This window comes from Salmo trutta, chromosome 30, assembly GCF_901001165.1.
Source record: "Salmo trutta chromosome 30, fSalTru1.1, whole genome shotgun sequence".
NCBI classification, from domain to species: Eukaryota; Metazoa; Chordata; class Actinopteri; order Salmoniformes; family Salmonidae; genus Salmo; species Salmo trutta.
This window is the reverse complement of record NC_042986.1, coordinates 27,196,138-27,217,498: the sequence shown is the minus strand read 5'-3', so window position 1 is coordinate 27,217,498 and position 21,361 is coordinate 27,196,138. Positions and strand designations below refer to the sequence as shown.

Sequence of the window (21,361 nt, the reverse complement as noted above, 5' to 3'; positions counted from 1 at the left end):
ATTTTTACTGCTCTAATTACATTGGTAACCAGTTTATAATAGCAATAAGGGACCTCGGGGGTTTGTGGTATGTGGCCAATATACCACGGCTAATGGCTGTATCCAGGCAATCTGCGTTGCATCGTGCATAAGAACAGCCTTTAGCTGTGGTATATTGGCCATAAACCACACCCCCTCATGCCTTATTGTTTAAATAGAGTTCACAGATCCTTCTATTAAACAACAAGTCCCAAGAAAACAGACTTAACCCTCACTTGTCATGGAGGTCACCTGTGAAGCCAGACATTTGCTTTAACTGAGAGCCTGATGAAAACTAGCCTGGTCTCAGTGACTATTGCTGCTATGATATACATGACACAGAAGAGTTGACCAAAGCACCAACAGACCTGGCTAGATAAAGACCTATAAGGTTCTACATATTTTTATAATAAACACACTAGTTGGATAAAACTGTACTGTATAGCACAGGAGGTTGGTGTTCCCACCAATATGGGCAGCAGGTAGCCTGGCGGGTAGGAGCATTGGGCCAGTAACCAAAAGGTTGCTGGATTGAATCCCAGAGCTGACAAAGTAAAATCTGTCGCTCTGCCCCTGAGCAAGGCAGTTAACCCACTGGTCCATCGGCACAGATGACGTGGATGTTGATTAATGCAGCCTTCTGCACCTCTCTGATTTAGAGGGTTGGGTTAAATGCAGTTTCCATGTGTTTGATTCCATTTGCGCCATTATTATGAGCCGTCCTCCCCTCAGCAGCCTCCACTGCTGTACAGTGTATAGTCTTCTTTTCTTCATAGCTGTTAAACTGAGTCTCCCACTACTCTAGTACAGGTCCCTCATGATTTCCTGTAGTAGGGGGTGCAGACACATCTCCAGCTCCTGCTTCTTGAGCAGGTGGATGAGGCGGACGTGGTCAGCCACCAGCGGCCGCAGGTCGGTCATCTTCTGCAGCAGCTTGGCAAACAGCTGGGGGCATTCTGGGTGGATGGTCTTCAACTGCAGCTCCAAGGCCTGCAGTACTGCCTCCTGGAGGTCCTCGATGGGCTTCACATTCACCAGGCCTGGACGGTCTAGAGTAGAGCACAACAAGGTCAAGGTTAGAGGTCACCAGAGAGTGGAAAGTGCATGAGGAGAGAGAGGGAAATAGAGGAAGATTGGACATACAGTATACATCAAATGATCTGAAGTTGCAATGTCCTGATGAGCATAGTCCAAGGTCAATCGAAATGATACAGCATAAAATAGGTCACCATTGTTTTATATCTGGTCTCAAGCCCAATCAAGCCATCTCAGAGCAATAAAACACCTAATCCTGCAGTTGAGGTCAATTGAACGCAGACCGTGGGGGATAGAAGACGGATGCCATATTGGCGCACACGCAACAAATCTGATCAAACAAAGTGTATATTCGTGAAATCCTGTCACGTCCTGACCATAGTAAGATGTGATTTTCTATGGTAGAGTAGGTCAGAGCGTGACAGGGGGTGTTTTGTGTTTTTCTATGTTTTCTATTTCTATGTTCTTAGGTTCTAGTTTTTGTATTTCTATGTTGGCTTGTTTGGGATGAGCTCCAATTGGAGGCAGCTGGTCCTCGTTGTCTCTAATTGGAGATCATATTTAAGTAGGGGTTTTCCTTCCTGGGTTTTTGTGGGTGATTATCTTTTGAGTAGTGTTTGTTTCTCTCTGCGTCACGGTTTGTTTTGTAAATTCAGTTATTTATGTTTTGCAAAGTTTCACGGATTTAATAAAATGTGGAACTACAACCACGCTGCACTTTGGTCCAATCCTTTCGACAGCCGTGACAAATCCGTCATGAAGTCTAAAGTCTGATTTTGATATATGTCTGTTTTTGCTGCATAACATTTAGAAGTTCCTTTTCAGGTTTAGAAAAATTGACTGCTAAATGCTAAATCCGGTTTGTATAAGCTGGTAGGATAGCTAGCATACAGAAATCGGTGGTGGTAGCAAAAGTAATTTTGAACTGCAATGCAGTAGATTGGTGACGATGACATGAACATGTATTGGGGTTGACATGCATACAAGCAATATACTCCGATGTTTACCTCAACATAGTCTGAAATACACATACTGTATAAACAATAGCCTTAAGGTAGGCTAATTTTGCTAGGGGGCAATGAGAAGATTCTGGACATTTTCTCCACGGCATCTTTCCCCCACGCGTTTGGGATGAGTTCCATTGACCTCTTTACCGCATCTATCTAATATACAGTTGAAGTCGAAAGTTTACATACACCTTAGCCAAATACATTTAAACTCAGTTTTTCACAATTCCTGACATTTAATCCTAGTAAAAATTCCCTGTCTTAGGTCAGTTAGGATCACCACTTTATTTTAAGAATGTGAAATGTCAGAATAATAGTAGAGAGAATGATTATTTCAGCTTTTATTTCTTTCATCACATTCCCAGTGGGTCAGAAGTTTACATACACTCAATTAGTATTTGGCAGCATTGCCTTTAAATTGTTTAACTTGGGTCAAACATTTCGGGGTAGCCTTCCACAAGCTTCCTACAATAAGTTGGGTGAATTTTGGCCCATTCCTCCCGACAGAGCTGGTGTAACGTAGTCAGGTTTGTAGGCCTCCTTGCTCACACACACATCCTCAGTTCCGCCCACAAATTTTCTATAGGATTGAGGTCAGGGCTTTGTGATGGCCACTTCAATACCTTGACTTTGTTGTCCTTAAGCCATTTTGCCACAACTTTGGAAGTATGCTTGGGGTCATTGTCCATTTGGAAGACCCATTTGCGACCAAGCTTTAACTTCCTGACTGATGTCTTTAAATTTTGCTTCAATATATCCACATAATTTTCCATCCTCATGATGCCATCTATTTTGTGAACTGCACCAGTCCCTCCTGCAGAAAAGCACCCCCACAACATGATGCTGCCATCCCCGTGCTTCATGGTTGGGATGGTGTTCTTCGGCTTGCAAGCCTCCCCCTTTTTCCTCCAAACATAACGATGGTCATTATGGCCAAACAGTTCTATTTTTGCTTCATCAGACCAGAGGACATTTCTCCAAAAAGTACAATCTTTGTCCCCATGTGCAGTTGCAAACCGTAGTCTGGCTTTTTTATGGCGGTTTTGGAGCAGTGGCTTCTTCCTTGCTGAGTGGCCTTTCAGGTTATGTCGATATATGACTTGATTTACTGTGACTATAGATACTTTTGTACCTGTTTCCTCCAGCATCTTCACAAGGTCCTTTGCTGTTGTTATGGGATTGATTTGCACTTTTCGCACCAAAGTACTTTAATCTCTAGGAGACAGAACGCGTCTCCTTCCTGAGCGGTATTGCGGCTGTGTGGTCCCATGGTGTTTATACATGCGTACTATTGTTTGTACAGATGAACGTGGTACCTTCAGGCATTTGGAAATTGCTCCCAAGGATGAACCAGACTTGTGGAGGTCTACCATTTTTTTCCTGAGGTCTTGGCTGATATCTTTTGATTTTCCCTTGATGTCAAGCAAAGAGGAACTGAGTTTGAAGGTAGGCCTTGAAATACATCCACAGGTACACCTCTTGACTCAAATGATGTCAATTAGCCTACCAGAAGCTTCTAAAGCCATGACATAATTTTCGGGAATTTTCCAAGCTGTTTGAAGGCACAGTCAACTTAGTGTATGTAAACTTCTGACCCACTGGAATTGTGATACAGTTAATTATAAGTGAAATAATCTTGTTTGTAAACAATTGTTGGAAAAATGACTTGTGTCATGCACAAAGTAGATGTCCTAACTGACTTGCCAAAACTATAGTTTGTTAACAAGACATTTGTGGAGTGGTTGAAAAACAAGTTTTAATGACTCCAACTTATGTGTATGTAAACTTCCTACTTCAACTGTAAATGCATAAATGTAAAACGGAAAAACATCACCTCCACTGAGGATGATGACAGCGAGGAAGAGTGCTGTATCACTATCGTCCAGCTCCAGCATGTTGAATTTTACAGCAAACTCAAACTTTGGCTCCATCATCTCACAGAAGGGCTTCCTCAGACTCTTGAGGAACTCCCGGGTCATGAAGATCTGTCCGTAGGCGAACAGTGTGCCGTCCTTGTTCATCAGCGGCGCCAGCATGATCAACATGACCTCGATGACCCCGTACTTCAGCAGGGTCACCTGGTCATTCATGTCCAGCTCTGTGAACCCAGGGATGCTCTTGGCAAACTCTATGATTTCTCGTACAGCCTCAGCGGTGCGGAACTGAACCTGCCGGAAAAAGGAGAGCTCCAGCTCCCTGGCAGGTTCTTGAGGGGGCAGGACAGACCTCTGGTGCTCCAGGAAAGGGAACTGTCTACTGTTTATAAAGTCCTGTCCCGCTGTCAGGGACTTCATGTCATGGATGACAAACGGCTGGAAGGAAAGAGAGACATCCCTTAAAAACAATGTATTATGAAGCATTGCTATCCATTGCCATTCATTCTCTTGGCAATTTGTAGTGATTCAGTATTAGGCCCCTTGCTGGGTGCACAAGGAGTTAATCTAACTTGGAAATAAACGATAAATTAAAATCCTGACTTTTAGGTTAGTGAAAATATATCTGCTTCTCTAAATTATAAATAACTGTCTATTAGTTATTTCCTCTTAGACAAGCTGAGATGACCCAATATTACTGCTTCCAACTGTAGACTGATATTTTGCTACCAGTTAATCAGGACAGAGTGCATTTACCAAAAACTGTGATATTCAAATATACAGAACCAAATGTCTGGTGTGTGTGAGACAGAAAGAGGTAAAGTGGCTTTCAATGGCTCTGTTCTGACTCATATAACAAATGTTCCATTGACATCAATGCATAATTTATGCAAAACTTTAAAGATTATGTTCATGTAGTTGTACAGTATCTCAAGTAACAATTGGGCCCTTACTGAGTTTCCGTGGGTCTTCCCAGACAGGATGGCTCTGGCCCTGCTCTTGGTCAGGGGAAAGTGTCTGTGATAGGACAGACACAGCTGCCTGGACAAGGCTCTCAAGTCTGCTGACTCTGGGCTCCTGGGGGACACACCCATAAACTCAGCCAGCAGCTTCTCTCTCTCCTCCTGGGGCATCCGGCCGAAGCGGATGGCTGCGTGGGGACATCAAAATCATTATATTCTAGCCTGGGTGCCAGTCAGACTCTTTCTGTATTGAATAATGCTACACGTCACTGGCTGCCCAAACAAGACAATGACAAAGACGTTGGCTAAAGAAGGAATATACTTCATCCTGCTGTGTAGAAACCTTTCCAAAGACTTAAGGCCCAGTTTCAGACAGACACCTGCTGTTGAAACAGTTCACATTGAATATGTTAAAAACCCTTGATTAAGGCTGTGACAGTCATGGAATTTTGGATGACGGTTATTGGTCAGCCAAATGACTGGGTCACCTTTATAACAACAAAAATACAGACGCAACAAAAAATAAAGACGCACATTTTCTCCTCTACTCTGCTCCTGACTGTGCTGCCATAGAAATATAATTAATAAAACGGGTGTCCCCATTCAAGTCAATAATGGCATAATGGTGGACTGGCGGCCATTGCGAGTGCACCCATAGGAGCAAAGCAGGAAGTCAAAGCAGAAAGTGTATCCATCAATATGTGCTGTGATTTGTTGATTCAACTCAACTTACATTAGAAAAAATACATTCCATTGCATGAGCCACATCAGTTAACATCACTTAAGCAATCATTTGAATGAACATTAAACTTACAACAACAAAAAAACATTTGGGTGGGGGTATTGTGGGTGTTTCAGGGAAAAGGTATACATTTGACTTCCATCATCTAGGATGTGACAATGGTTAATAAAATCTCTCAATTTCTGCCCATTTTTTGTGCGGTCTTGCAGGCCTTCTAATGCAGCTGCAACTGTAAATGCATTTGTAAATCAAGACCTTTCTGTTGAGAATGTGAGCTTATGGTTGTGTGGGGGGAAAGGGTTGAGTGTGTGTGGGTGTATGGGATACACACATACACCCACACACACTCAACCCTTTCCCCCCACACAACCATAAGCTCACATTCTCAACAGAAAGGTCTTGATTTACAAATGCATTTACAGTTTGTGTATGTGTGTATCCCACAACTGTTGTGAAGGAGTAAAAGATGTTAGGGACAATAGAGGATGATCCACAGCTATATATAATACAAATCGAGGTGAGGGCAATGGAAATGCATTTGGCAATTGATTTACTTCAATTCGGTAAATGGCACTGTGTGCTCTTTTCGAAGGATGGATAACAGTCTGTTCAGGGCTATGGGATACGGGGGATCGGGGGTGGTCTGCCGGGCATTGGGATGACAACCCAACTAGGGATGAGGAAGGCTTTTAGCAGTGGAATAGTAGGGACCAATTGGAGGTTTACTTAGTTGCAATGCAAATATCATGGTACAGCTATATAGACACTCAATCATCATGTTACTTTTTAATGGTACGTTTACAAACATATATATTCATAAACATATATTTTCATAAATAGAATTTAAAGTCGTGTCTCATTATGGTAAGTGGTGAAATAAGTATAGCCAGTTATAATTGTAATAGCCCAGCAGATAATAAGAAAAGACGATCAGTATTTACCTGGCTACAATTTTAGATGAAGTTTTGTGGAAAAATAACTGGGTGGCGAAATATATTTCTCCCATGGGCAAAGAAATTCGAAAGGGGTGATGGTTTTAATTAACAGTAATTTTGATCCAAATGTGCAAATTGTCCAAACAGATTATCAAGGTAGATGGATTATTTTAAATATGTTATTGGACAATAAACAGATATGGCTTATTAACCTATATGGTCCGAATAATGATGATCCAAGCTTCTTTGAAAATATATATAAGAATTGATCAACTCTACAAGCAACACTAGACTCTGTTATTATAGTGGGATATTTTAATACGGTCTTAAATACCTCTATGGACCGGAAAGGAAATCACACTACAAACTATCACCCTCAGGCACTTAAGGAAATCATGAATGTCATGGATATATTGGAATTAGTGGATATATGGAGACTTAAATACCCTGACCTAGTGAGATATACATGGCGGAGGCTTAATCAAGCTAGTCATCTTGACTACTTTCTTATGCCATTCTCTCTGCCACCAAAAGTTTAAAAAGTGTTGATAGGGGACAGAATGCGGTCGGATCATCACATAATTGGCATATACATTACTCTTACAGAATTTCCACGTGGGCGAGGATATTGGACATTTAATCAAAGCCTACTAGATAATAAATTGTTTAGAACTAGGACAGAAGAATTTATAACTGACCTTTTCAGACATAACATAGGTACAGCAGATCCCCTTATTGTATGGGACACTTTTAAGTGTGCCTTTAGAGGCCATGCAATTCAGTACTCATCTATAAAACAAAAGCAATTTAGATCAAAAGAGTCCATATTAACAAAGGAAATTGAAGGACTATCAGTACAGTTAGATAGCAATAAAAACGGTACCATAGAGGCACAGAATGAGTTAGAGGAAAAACAAAAAGAAATGGAGGAACTTATTCAAGAAAGATCCAGTGTAATATATTATAAAAATAAAGCGAACTGGATGGAATATGGGGAAAAATGCACCAAATTCTTTTTCAATCTTCAATATAGAAATGCTACCAAAAATGTTTCATTAAAACTTGTTACAAATGATGGAGTCACGCATGATTCACCAAATGATATTTTGAAAGAGGAAGTAAAGTACTTTAAGAATATGTTTTCGTTTCAGGCTCCTCCATCTCCACTAACTGAAACTAATTGTATGGATTTTTTTCCTAATAATAATGTAAAAGTAACATCTGTACAGAAAGACTCATGTGAAGGTCAAATTACAGAGGAGGAACTGCTTGATGCAATTGGGGCCTTTAAGGATGGGAAAACTCCAGGGCTGGATGGCATACCAGTGGAAGTATACAAAACTTTTTTTGATATACTCAAAGGACCATTATTAGCATGTTTTAACCACTCCTATATAAATGGTAGATTATCAGACACGCAACAAGAAGGCCTGATATCATTATTACTGAAACAGGACCCAAATGGTATATATAAAGATCCAGTCCATTTAAAAAATTGGAGACCTCTTACACTTCAGTGTTGTGATGCAAAAATCCTAGCAAAATGCTTGGCGCATAGAATTAAAAAAGTATTGTCAGATATTATTCATCCTAATCAGACAGGTTTTTTTTACATGGAGGATACATTGGAGATTATATAAGACAAGTACTGGAAACAATGGAATACTATGAAATATCGGGGACACCAGACCTGGTTTTCATAGCTGATTTTGAAAAGGCTTTTGATAAAGCACTACTGGAGTTTATATACAAATGCCTAGAATATTTCAATTTTGGGGAATCTCTTATAAAATGGGTTAAAGTTATGTATAGTAACCCTAGGTGTAAAATAGTAAATAATGGCTACATCTCAGAAAGTTTTAAACTATCTAGAGGAGTAAAACAAGGTTGTCCACTATCGGCATATTTATTTATTATTGCCATCGAAATGTTAGCTGTTAAGATTAGATGAAAAAATAAAATTAAGGGATTAGAAATCCGTGGCTTAAAAACTAAGGTGTCATTGTACGCCGATGATTCATGTTTTCTTTTAAAACCACAATTAGAGTCTCTCCACGGCCTCATAGAGGATCTAGATACTTTTGCTATCCTCTCTGGATTAAAACCAAATTATGATAAGTGTACTATATTACGTATTGGATCACTAAAAAATGCAAATTTTACATTACCATGTAGTTTACCAATGAAATGGTCTGACGGAGATGTGGACATACTCGGTATACAAATCCCAAAAGAAAGAAATGATCTCACTCCAATATATTTTTATAGAAAGTTAGCAAAAATAGATAAGATCTTGCTACCATGGAAAGGAAAATACCTGTCTATTTGTGGAAAAATCACCCTGATTAACTCTTTAGTCATATCACAGTTTACCTATTTGCTTATGGTTTTGCCTACACCTAGTGACCTGCTTTTTAAATGATATGAACAAAAAATATTCAATTTTATTTGGAACGGCAAGCCAGATAAAATTAAAAGGGCCTATTTATATAACGAATATGAATTCGGAGGGCAGAAATGATTAAATATTAAAGCATTAGACCTCTCACTAAAGGCATCAGTCATACCAAAGTTATACTTAAATCCAAACTGGTTTTCTAGTAAATTGGTACAAATGTCCATCCTATGTTCAAGAAGGGCCTTTTCCCCTTTATTCAGATTAAACCTGCCCACTTTCGGTTGTTTGAAAAGGAAATAATCTCCAAAATATTTTTTTTTTTTAAACAAGCCTTAGAAAGTTGGTTGCAATTTCAGTTTAATCCACCTGAAAAGACAGAACAAATAATACAACAAATATTGTGGTTAAATTCAAATATAGTAATTGATTTAAAAAAATGTATTTTTCGAAGAAATGTTTAAAAAAGGTATAATTTTAGTGAATGATATAAAAATAGGACTGGTGGAGTGATGTCACACATGCAGCTAACACAGACATATGGAAATGTCTGCTCTACCCAAAATTACAACCAATTAATTGCAGCATTACCACAAAAATGGAAGAGGCAAGTAGAAGGGGAAAAAGTAAGGAACTTGTATGTCGGCCCTGTATTGAAGAACATAAATGGTTAAAGAAAAGTGTGATAAATAAAAACATATATCAATTTCATTTAAGGACCAAAAAACTAACAGCTGTGCCATATAAATTGCAAAATAGTTGGGAAGAGATTTTCGATGTACCCATTCCATGGCACATGGTTTATGATCCGTTTTGTCACCAAAGCCCCATATACTACCCACCACTGCGACCTGTACGCTCTCGTTGGCTGGCCTTCGCTTCATAATCGTCGCCAAACACATTGGCTCCAGGTCATCTACAAGACCCTGCTAGGTAAAGTCCCCCCTTATCTCCACTCACTGGTCACCATAGCAGCACCCACCTATAGCACGCGCTCCAGCAGGTATATCTCTCTGGTCACCCCTAAAGCCAACTCCTCCTTTGGTCGTCTCTCCTTCCAGTTCTCAGCTGCCAATGACTGGAACGAACTACAAAAATCTCTGAAACTGGAAACACTTATCTCCCTCACTAGCTTTAAGCACCAGCTGTCAGAGCAGCTCACAGATCTCTGCACCTGTACATAGCCCATCTTTAATTTAGCCCAAACTACTACCTCTTCCCCTACTGTATTTATTTATTTTATTTATTTTGCTCCTTTGCACCATATTATTTATATTTTAACTTTGAACTTTCTACAAACTACAAATCTACCATTCCAGTGTTTTTCTTGCCATACTTTATTTACTTGCCACCATTTACCTCCCATATCTCACATCATTTGCTCACATTGTATATAGTCTTATTTTTTTCTATTGTATGTTGTTTTACTCCATGTGTAATTGTGTGTTTTTGTATGTTGTCGAACTGCTTTGCTTTATCTTGGCCAGGTCGCAATTGTAAATGAGAACTTGTTCTCAACTTGCCTACCTGGTTAAATAAAGGTGAAATAAATAAATAAACAAAATGAATTGATACGCAAAACAACGCCGGATTCAAAACTTGAATTTTTCAATTTAAATTACTATACAAAATTCTTGCAACTAATAGAATGTTATACACATATATGGGGATACAATCTTCCCAGCTCTGCAGATTCTGCTGTGAGGAGGCAGAGTCATTAGATCATTTATTTTGGTATTGTCCATATGTAGCTCGTTTTTGGTCACAGGTCCAGGAATGGGTGAAGAATTGCAACATTTGCGTTGAACTAACGCTGCAGATAGCAATACTGGGTGATTTGAAAAGCCATAGTCAATCAATCAATAATATAATAATTATTTTATCAAAAATGTTTATATTTAATTTACAATCTGTAGAAGCTATGAGAATAGAAAGGTTCAATTGTTTTGTGAAGCATCACAGCACAGTTGAAACATATATGGCAAATAGAAATCCGAAATGGATGATGTTGAGAGATAGATGGGAGGGGTTAAATGGAGCTGAAGGGTGGGACTAATAACAAGATAAACAATGTAAAACATACGGGGTCTGTAAAATGTATATAGGTTCAGAACTTTTGTGAAATAGCACAGTTACAAATAGAAATCAAACTGGATGGACATCAGAAATAGAGGAAGGACTAAAAACAAACAAAAAATAACTATTGAAATAGACTGTGTCTGTAAAATGTGTATAAGATGAATAAATTGAAGGTAAAAGCCGAAGTGTTTATTAGTTTACTCCAATTGGAGGATCGGTGGTAGGGTTTGCAGGGAATAATAATAAAGGTATATTCTTTAAAAAAGTATGTCTATATAGTAAAAGTATGTATGTCTATATAGGTATGTGTATGCATATATGTGTATATGTATGCATGCGTGTATGGATATATATATTTACCCCAAAAATATGTGGGGGATTGGAAATGATGAAGACAATTACATTGATGGAAGCAATATTCATTCCACAATATTAAGCTGATCCACCCCTAAAAATAAAAAATAAAAATAAAGAATTCTACATTTCCATGGAAATGATTGCTTAAGTGATCATGTCCGAGAAGCCGGTGTTTGGAGGATATATTGGCACGGGTGTTGTTCGTTGAGGGCCGACAAACCGTGCCAATATATCCTCCAAACATCGCCTTCAAGGGCATTATCACTTAAGCAATAATTCCCATGGAAATGTAGAATGTTCATTCAAATGATTCCTTAAGTGATAATGCTAGAGAAGTTGGTGTTTGGAGGATATATTGTTGTTAGGTCTGAGACAAAGTCAACATTTTTCATTTATTTAAGCTGTTTTCACGAGACATTTATTTGGATACGTCCATAACAATGAGCTAATGAGGCACGACTTCGCCTGGCATAGAAAATGTGCTCTCTCGCCAGGACACTGTTGATCAAAGGAGCTAGGCATCAACACAGCTACAGTAACATGATCACTTCAAACTGAAGCTGGAAATACCTCAAATTAGCTGTGTTTCATTTGACATTGTTTCCACAATTTTTAAGTATTTTTTAGGGGTGGATAAAAACTCGCCAGGACACTGTTGTTCAAAGGAGCTAGCCAACAACACAGCTACAGTAACATGATGATGCCAGCTTATTCATGATTTCGACTGGCTGAGAAACGCTGCCTGCTTGTCTGTTTCGTCCCGACTCCCGAGACGTTCATTACTATGGGACAGCTGGAGATCGAATTTGAATATTTTTTCAATGTTGCAAATGTCGGAGAGACAGACAGCAAGGTTAATACAAATCTCCGCTGTTGAAAATGAAATGTTAGTCTAAAATAAATGTGAGATAATGTCTAGATGCTTTTTATAGTGGAGATCAAGTTTATATGTTGCTTGGCTGGGTTGATGAGACTGTGGATTACACAGTCAGATGGAACAGAGTAAATAGGCATTTTAACATCACAGATTTAGCCGGTGGCAACTTGTGGAAAAGAGATCGGCCCGGAATACAGTTTTAACTAACCAATCAGCATTCAGGATTAGACCCACCCGTTGTATAAATCCCAATACCATGCAGCCATTGCGAGTGTACCCATGAGTTTACCAGTCAAATTGCCATGATTAGAGGTTCCAAACCCATTCTATTCATTCTATTTCAATGTGTGCTGGTGCTGCAGGGAGGAGGGAGTTGTCTTGGAGCAACAAAGTTTCATTACGTTGTTAAGAGTCCATGTTATTGCAAATGAATAAAAAAGAAAACTGAAATATCACATTTACACTACCGTTGAAAAGTTTGGGGTCACTTAGAAATGTCCTTGTTTTTGAAAGAAAAGCACATTTTTGTCCATTAAAATATCATAAAATTGATCAAAAATACAGTGTAGACATTGTTAGTGTTGTAAATGACTATTGTAGCTGGAAACGGCAGATTTTTTTATGGAATATCTACATAGGCGTACAGAGGCACATTATCAGCAACCATCACTCCTGTGTTCCAATGGCACGTTGTGTTAGCTAATCCAAGTTTATCATTTTAAAAAGCTAATTGATCATTAGAAAACCCTTTTGCAATTATGTTAGCACAGCTGAAAACTGTTGTTCTGATTAAAGAAGCAATAAAACTGTCCCTCTTTAGACTAGTTGAGTATCTGGAGCGTCAGCATTTGTGGGTTCAATTATAGGCTCAAAATGGCCAGAAACAAATAACTTTCTTCTGAAACTCGGCAGTCTATTCTTGTTCTGAGAAATGAAGGCTATTCCATGCGAGAAATTGTCAAGAAACTGAAGATCTCGTACAATGCTGTGTACTACTCCCTTCACAGAACAGCGCAAACTGTCTTTAACCAGAATAGAAAGAGGAGTGGGAGGCCCCGGTGCACAACTGAGCAAGAGGACAAGTACATTAGAGTGTCTAGTTTGAGAAACAGACGCCTCACAAGTCCTCAACTGGCAGCTTCATTAAATAGTACCTGCAAAACACCAATCTCAACGTCAACAGTGAAGATATTTAAATAAGTAAGGTATTTCAGTTTATTATTTGTAATAAATGTGCTTACATTTCTAAAAACCTGTTTTCACTTTGTCATTAAGGGGCATTGTGTGCAGATTGATGAGGGGAAAAAATAATTTAATCCATTTTAGAATAAGGCTGTAATGTAACAAAATGTGGAAAAGGTCAAGGGATCTGAATACTTTCCGAATGCACTGTATATGACAAATCATGACCATTAAAAATCTTGTTAAGCAAATATACTTTTCACAACAATTTTACTTACCATCGTGTGACATGCCCACAAGCAGACATTTCTGAAAGCGACAGTACTGGCACTTATTCCGGCTCTTTTTGTGAATCCGACAATGCAGATCGCAGCGGTCATACACCAGTTTTAACCGCATGGTTCTGCGGAAGAATCCCTAAGAGAAAGGCAGAAAACATGTAGATTGTAGAATCATAAAACAGCAACAGACTATAATTATATTACAGAATTTAAAAAAAGAAATGTGATCAATGAAAACAGTGAGCTTGACATGAATACAAGGGTTACGGTGAGTGTTTATGTGTCAGGGTTAAATCCTTACTAATATATGACTCCCTGGAGGTTAAATAGCAAGACGCTTGTTTTGTTTTTATGCTCAAACGTGTAACAATGCATTTGTATAGCTCCAAGCAAACACAATAGCCATACATACTGTCAGGCCACCAGAACCTCAGTTGGTAGGTCTCAGTCCTACCTTGCAGCCCTCACATGCATGGACTCCATAGTGGAAGCCTGAGGCCGTGTCTCCACACACTCTGCAGTCAATGTAGAGCAGAGTGCTGGGGTCTGTGTAAGTGGGGGACTTGGAGTGAAGAGGGGGTCTGGACAGGCTGACAACGCTACAGTTGCTAGACCAAAGAGAGGACATGGACTCCTCTTTTAATGAACCTAAAGAAAGACAAATGAGAACACAATGAGACGCAGATGTAGGATCTTTATTTGAGCCTGTTTGCTACAGCAGGAAAATAATCCTGCAGCAACAGGAAATGTGAATTATTATGTGGATTATAATTAATGGACATTTTTCTAGGGGTTGATACATTTTTCGTAGGGGAATGAAGTCTGAAATGTCAAACTTTCAAACCTCAGAAGCCTTTTTAAACCTTAAATACACTGCATGTTTTACATTTCCTGCATTGCTGGAAAGTTCTCTTGCAACAGGGTGATCAAATTAAGATCCTACATCTGTATACATAGCATCACAGGCAATTGCTTTAACATAAGATTACATTTATAGATCATTAAGTTATTACACTTTAGTAAATGCCAGATTTAGTAAAAGTCCCTTACAGTAGACTTACATTGGTACTCGCTGTATGTGTAGTTGTATGGGTAGTTGAATGAGTGGTTTCTGTGTGGGCTGTGGTTGAATGAGTGGTTTCTGTGTGGGCTGTGGTTGAATGAGTGGTTTCTGTGTGGGCTGTGGTTGAATGAGTGGTTTATGTCTGGGCTGTGGTTGAATGAGTGGTTTATATCTGGGCTGTGGTTGAATGAGTGGTTTATGTCTAGGCTGTGGTTGAATGAGTAGTTTATATCTGGGCTGTGGTTAAATGAGTGGTTTATGTCTAGGCTGTGGTTGAATGAGTGGTTTATATCTGGGCTGTGGTTAAATGAGTGGTTTATGTCTGGGCTGTGGTTGAATGAGTGGTTTATATCTGGGCTGTGGTTGAATGAGTGGTTTATATCTGGGCTGTGGTTAAATGAGTGGTTTCTGTCTGGGCTGTGATTGAATGAGTGGTTTCTGTCTGGGCTGTGATTGAATGAGTGGTTTATATCTGGGCTGTGGTTAAATGAGTGGTTTCTGTCTGGGCTGTGATTGAATGAGTGGTTTCTGTCTGGACTGTGGTGGTGGGGACTGTTGAGGCTGTGGTCTAGGGAGGAGAGGTAAGGGTGGTCCAGGGTTGACAGGGTCTTCATGTCAGAACTATTCATCCTGTTGTCCATCTCTGCCAGGTCCAATGTGCCCAGCTCAAAACTCATTATGGGCCACCATCTCTGGATAAGAAGACAGCAGTGAAGAGGTCAACTAACAGTATGAATGTCTCAATTTACTATAAATAAAGCTATCAAGGAGACCACTGAAGAGGCAAACCATTCATTACCAGTGCTGTTATAAATGGGTGTAATTATTATAACTTCAGCCTGTTAAAACTAAGATAAATAATTTGACTAATTCTACATTTGCACTCATTTGGATCTGTACATTAGATTCAGGGCAAACACAAGAATGCACTTTTCATTCAGCTTATTGCAGTGTTTAAGAGATAAGAGAGCGAACTAAGCGGCCCCCTGGTAGGAACTCTCAGACCCACAGTAAGTCAACACAACTTTCTGTACTGTACCATTTCAGAACATTTCTCCACCTTAGAGACATTATGTGAGAAAGGTGAACATAGCCACGTTCACTTCAACTCGAAGAAAGACCTTTAGAATTGACAGGTACAACTACCTCTCTCTCTCTCTCTCTCTCTCTCTCTCTCTCTCTCTCTCTCTCTCTCTCTCTCTCTCTCTCTCTCTCTCTCTCTCTCTCTCTCTCTCTCTCTCTCTCTCTCTCTCTCTCTCTCTCTCCCTCCCTCCCTCCCTCCCTCTCTACCTCTCCCTCCCTCCCTCCCTCTGCAGAAATCAAGATAAGATACATATTTACAGTATCTTAATTCAAAACAAACCAGCCTCTGTATGTCAGAACAATAATTAGCTGGTTTCAAGCACTTCACTCAGAACACCAGTAAAGACAGTAATTTGGGAGAGGGGGAGGAAAGAGAAAATGTGCTTTCTACTCCTCCCTCCCTCCCTCCCTCCCTCCCTCCCTCCCTCCCTCCCTCCCTGTCTGTCTGTCTGTCTGTCTGTCTGTCTGTCTGTCTGTCTGTCTGTCTCCCTCCCTCCCTCCCTCCGCAGAAATCAAGATAATATAATATTTTTTGAAACATATCTGAGTGTAGGGTGATAAATGGCCACCTGTCGTCTGTAGCTAGAGTCTTTCAAAATTAATGAGAAAACTTTCATAGGCAGCATGTGTGCGTGCATATCTGCGTGCGTATGTACATGTTTTGCATAATATATAAAGGATATTTAATGCTGAAACCCTCCTATTAAACACCAATGGTATTCACTAAGTTAATGGTTTATATTTAGGATAATCTTTTACTGCTTTGTCATCCTATTTTTTATTTGAAAATCATCTTATCAAATATTTGACATATGATCAGGATACACAGAAGGCCAGAGATAATTACAGACACCAGTAAAATTCTTAAGTACCCAAAGGGGCCACTAGATGTCTTCTGACAGATTGCAAAAAATCCTTGTAAAATTCAACAATTCTAGTAGTTTATTGGTAAACTTGAAAAGTTTCTTGTAATATACCCTTCCTTTGCAACCCTAATGATGAGTGCTGATAAATTATCTACACATACCTCAACAGAAGACTGACAAAGTCCTGTGGAACAGTCTTGTTACCTAAGTGGTATGATTGAAAAGGTTAGTGTGTTAGAAGTTGGTAAACAGGGAACACCTGAGAATTACGGGGATCATACTGAGGTCTGGATACTACATTGTAAAAAGTCATTAGTTCTGTTAACAATTTTTTTGTTGTGGAAACACGTTGTTTAGAACCATTCGAGTAACCTAACTCAAAGTATTTCAGTATTCAATACTTTCTAGTAATACAGTGACATTTCCATCCATATGATTATCTTTTAAAGTTGTAAATATTTAATTGTTATGTGTTTTATGAGCTTTTTGCAACTAAATTAAATTATGTACAATTTAAGTTACTTGAAGAGGAAAATTTGTTGTAGTGAACATAGAAATTTAGGGTCCCTTCTACTTAAATTGTTAACCTTCATAAAAACAAAAATCTCAAATAGTAAGTAGTTCTGATTAGTCATTTTCAGTGGTCATGTCTTGGTGTTTAACATTGTTTTAGGTATTTGACAATTTGTCATTTTAACCCGCCTTAGCAGGCGTTGTTGAGCACAGTGATCATTCCTCTAGCAGTAACTGGAGGTAGAGCTGTAAGCATTACAGGATGCTGCATTATCCTCTGTCATTACCTAGTTGATGGTCATTACCTAGTTGATGGTGGGAATGGCTTGTCTCATTATTGAACGTCAGTTTGATATCCGTTCATCATGATCAACTACACCTCATAGCACAACAAACTGCTTAATACTATTTTAGAAATATACTTTTATTTCTTCAAACATTAATACACCATTGTGTAAAAGTACCATGAAGTCTAAACATTTTGAAATACCCACAATTCTTTAAAAAAAGAGCCACGTGCCACTATTATGAATTAATAATTAAAATGTAAAATGTAAAATGACCAAAATGTAAATAACTTGTAAAAACGTAATAATTCTATATCAGCACAACACAGATAATCAAGTGTTTTTTACATAAATATCAATGTCTTATTACTACTTTATTATTTTAAGTAAAGACGTAAAACATAATAGAGTCAAGTATGAACAACTTATTTAATAGATGCTAGATTGACTTTAAAATATTAAATAATCATAACTTGTAAAACTCAATAACTAGAATATCAGAACACAAATAAATAAAGATGTATTTACTCAATAACCTAATATTTGTTAACAGTACTCAAAAATGTTAAAAGATAAGAAATCGTATTGACATATGAGTTACAGTGGGGGAAAGTATTTGATCCCCTGCTGATTTTGTACGTTTGCCCACTTACAAAGAAATCATCAGTCTATAATTTTAATAGTAGGTTTATTTGAACAGTGAGAGACAGAATAAAAACAAAAAAATCCAGATAAACGCATGTCAAAAATGTTATAAATTGATTTGCATTTTAATGAGGGAAATAAGTATTTGACCCATCTGCAAAACATGACTTAGTACTTGGTGGCAAAACCCTTGTTGGCAATCACAGAGGTCAGACGTTTCTTGTAGTTGGCCACCAGGTTTGCACACGTCTCAGGAGGGATTTTGTCCCACTCCTCTTTGAAGATCTTCTCCAAGTCATTAAGGTTTCGAGGCTGACGTTTGGCAACTCGAACCTTCAGCTCCCTCCACAGATTTTCTATGGGATTAAGGTCTGGAGACTGGCTAGGCCACTCCAGGACCTTAATGTGCTTCTTCTTGAGCCACTCCTTTGTTGCCTTGGCCGTGTGTTTTGGGTCATTGTCATGCTGGAATACCCATCCACGACCCATTTTCAATGCCCTGGCTGAGGGAAGGAGGTTCTTGCCCAAGATTTGACGGTACATGGCCCCGTCCATCGTCCCTTTGATGCGGTGAAGTTGTTCTGTCCCCTTAGCAGAAAAACACCCCCAAAGCATAATGTCTCCACCTCCATGTTTGACGGTGGAGATGGTGTTCTTGGGGTCATAGGCAGCATTCCTCCTCCTCCAAACACGGCGAGTTGAGTTGATGTCAAAGAGCTCCATTTTGGTCTCATCTGACCACAACACTTTCACCAGTTGTCCTCTGAGTCATTCAGATGTTCATTGGCAAACTTCAGAAGGGCATGTATATGTATTCTTGAGCAGGGGGACCTTGCGGGCGCTGCAGGATTTCAGTCCTTCACGGCGTAGTGTGTTACCAATTGTTTTCTTGGTGACTATGGTCCCAGCTGCCTTAAGATCATTGACAAGAACCTCCCGTGTAGTTCTGGGCTGATTCCTCACCGTTCTCATGATCATTGCGAGGTGAGGTGAGATCTTGCATGGAGCCCCAGGCCGAGGGATATTGACAGTTCTTTTGTGTTTCTTCCTTTTGCAAATAATCGCACCTAACGTTGTCACCTTCTCACCAAGCTGCTTGGCGATGGTCTTGTAGCCCATTCCAGCCTTGTGTAGGTCTACAATCTTGTCCCTGACATCCTTGGAGAGCTCTTTGGTCTTGGCCATGGTGGAGAGTTTGGAATCTGATTGATTGATTGCTTCTGTGGACAGGTGTCTTTTTTACAGGTAACAAGCTGCGGTTAGGAGCGCTCCCTTTAAGAGTGTGCTCCTAATCTCTGCTCGTTACCTGTATAAAAGACACCTGGGAGCCAGAAATCTTTCTGATTGAGAGGGGGTCAAATACTTATTTCCCTCATTAAAATGCAAATCAATTTATAACATTTTTGACATGCGTTTTTCTGGATATTTTTGTTGTTATTCTGTCTCTCACTGTTCAAATAAACCTACCATTAAAATTATAGACTGATCATTTCTTTGTCAGTGGGCAAACGTACAAAATCAGCAGGGGATCAAATACTTTTTTCCCCCACTGTAGTACCACTTTTATGATTTGAGTTCTACTGGCTGTTGGAGATGTTTGAGTAACCACTACACAATTTCTTTAATGAGTTAGGCAGTTACTTTATAATAATAGAATAGTAATAATAAAAATACAATAGTATAAATTGACAACTTGGGTGGAATAAATTAAACATTTATCAAACTGTCAAAAGTTGTCAGTAGCATATATGTTGTTCGAATTACAGACAAGCTAGCGTTTAAATTGACAAAATAAATCCTTATTATAATCCATAAAGGTTTTGTATGGCTATGCAAATAGGTCGAGATAAATTGTCAAATGAAACAAATGAATGCCTTTGATGGATTTAAAACCCCTATCAGTTGTGTTCATGAATAGCCTTGACAGACAGTTGCACTTGTTCACCTTTTGAAACTAGATAGCAGTCTACATTCTCACTCAATCAGAATTATTCAAGGCAGATGTAGTTTAGCCTACCTGTCTTGATCTGCAACACAAAATATCAACTCGTTCTTCACTATTCACTTATGAAGCTTAATTCACATATTCAGCAATATGTCTTCCTTTTTCTCGATCACGGGGTTGCTTAATAATAGGACAGGTTACATTTGGGTCACGCAACTAGTGTTTGAATAACAGAAGTTCCCTCTGCGAACTGCATGGCTTCCCATCTTCCCTCCCGCCTCCATTTACGGGTTGGACTTTGGAGTAATTCTTCACTGAACATTGGGCACAAACCTGTTGCACTGAGGGATTATCTGATTTCATAGATAGTAGAATGGAATAGTAGAATGATGTAGGCTACCGTAGAATAGTTTATGAGATATAGACTGTAGTCTGTGTTCATGAATAGCCTTGACAGACAGTTGCACTTTTTCACCTTTTGAAATTAGATTGCCGGAGCACATCTTACATTCTCACGCAATCAGAATTATTCAAGGGTAATGTAGCTTAGCCTACCTGTCTTGATCTGCAACACAAATATCAACTCGTTCTTCACTATTCAGTTGGGGTTGGACTTTGGAGTAATTCTTCACTGAACACTGGGCACAAACCTGTTGCACTGAGGGATTATCTGATTTCATAGGTAGACTGGAATAGTAGAATGATGTAGGCTACTGTAGACTAGTTTATAAGATTGTGTGATTCTCATATGAATGTTGAAGTAAATAACTGTTTTCAGAGCAGCAGTACATATAAATCCATAGGCTTACAGTAGACATAAACTCAACGGCCAGTTTATTAGGTACAACACCCGGTTCACAAAAGTGGACCGCTCCAGACAGTGAGTCACATGGTCGTGGCTTGCTATATAAAGCAGGCAACGAGGCATTCAGGAAAAGGAGGACCGAGCATGCCCCCATTCTCATTGACGGGGCTGTAGTGGAGCAGGTTGAGAGCTTCAAGATCCTTTGCGTCCACCTCACCAACAAACTAACATGGTCCAAGCACACCAAGAGGACACGATAAAACCTATTCCCCGTCAGGAGACTGAAAAGATTTGGCATGGATCCTCAGATCCTCAAAAGGTTCTACAGCTGCACCATCGAGAGCATCCTGACGGATTGCATCACTGCCTGGTTTGGCAACTGCTTGGCCTCCGACCACAAGGCTCTAAAG

General features: G+C 39.3%; 1 protein-coding gene across 4 annotated transcripts; it reads right to left on the bottom strand.

The window, feature by feature from the left end:
- Nucleotides 1-703: 703 nt before the first annotated feature.
- On the bottom strand, nt 704-20,970 carry LOC115168395 (peroxisome proliferator-activated receptor gamma). 4 transcript variants are annotated; one of them, XM_029723624.1, is made up of 8 exons: nt 20,702-20,970; nt 16,918-16,960; nt 14,806-15,499; nt 14,199-14,392; nt 13,742-13,880; nt 4,888-5,084; nt 3,895-4,372; nt 704-1,067 (listed from the first exon to the last, which is right to left on the bottom strand). In XM_029723624.1, the coding sequence occupies exons 3-8, from the start codon at nt 15,482-15,484 to the stop codon at nt 820-822; spliced, it is 1,935 nt and encodes a 644-aa protein (XP_029579484.1). In that variant the 5' UTR covers nt 15,485-15,499; nt 16,918-16,960; nt 20,702-20,970; the 3' UTR covers nt 704-819. The 4 variants fall into 4 exon arrangements, with proteins under 4 accessions (XP_029579484.1, XP_029579483.1, XP_029579482.1 ...); XM_029723623.1 differs by lacking the exon at nt 20,702-20,970 and adding an exon at nt 20,219-20,635; XM_029723622.1 differs by lacking the exon at nt 16,918-16,960.
- Nucleotides 20,971-21,361: the final 391 nt, after the last annotated feature.

What these genes read in the sequence shown, in the direction of transcription:
- LOC115168395 (XM_029723624.1), bottom strand. Translation starts at nt 15,484, where the DNA reads ATGAGTTTTGAGCTGGGCACATTGGACCTGGCAGAGATGGACAACAGG. An exon ending in ATGCATGTGAGGGCTGCAAG is followed by an intron (nt 13,881 to 14,198) that starts GTAGGACTGAGA and finishes CCTTTCTCTTAG; the next exon opens with GGATTCTTCCGCAGAACCAT. An exon ending in TGTGGGCATGTCACACGATG is followed by an intron (nt 5,085 to 13,741) that starts GTAAGTAAAATT and finishes GTCCCCACGCAG; the next exon opens with CCATCCGCTTCGGCCGGATG.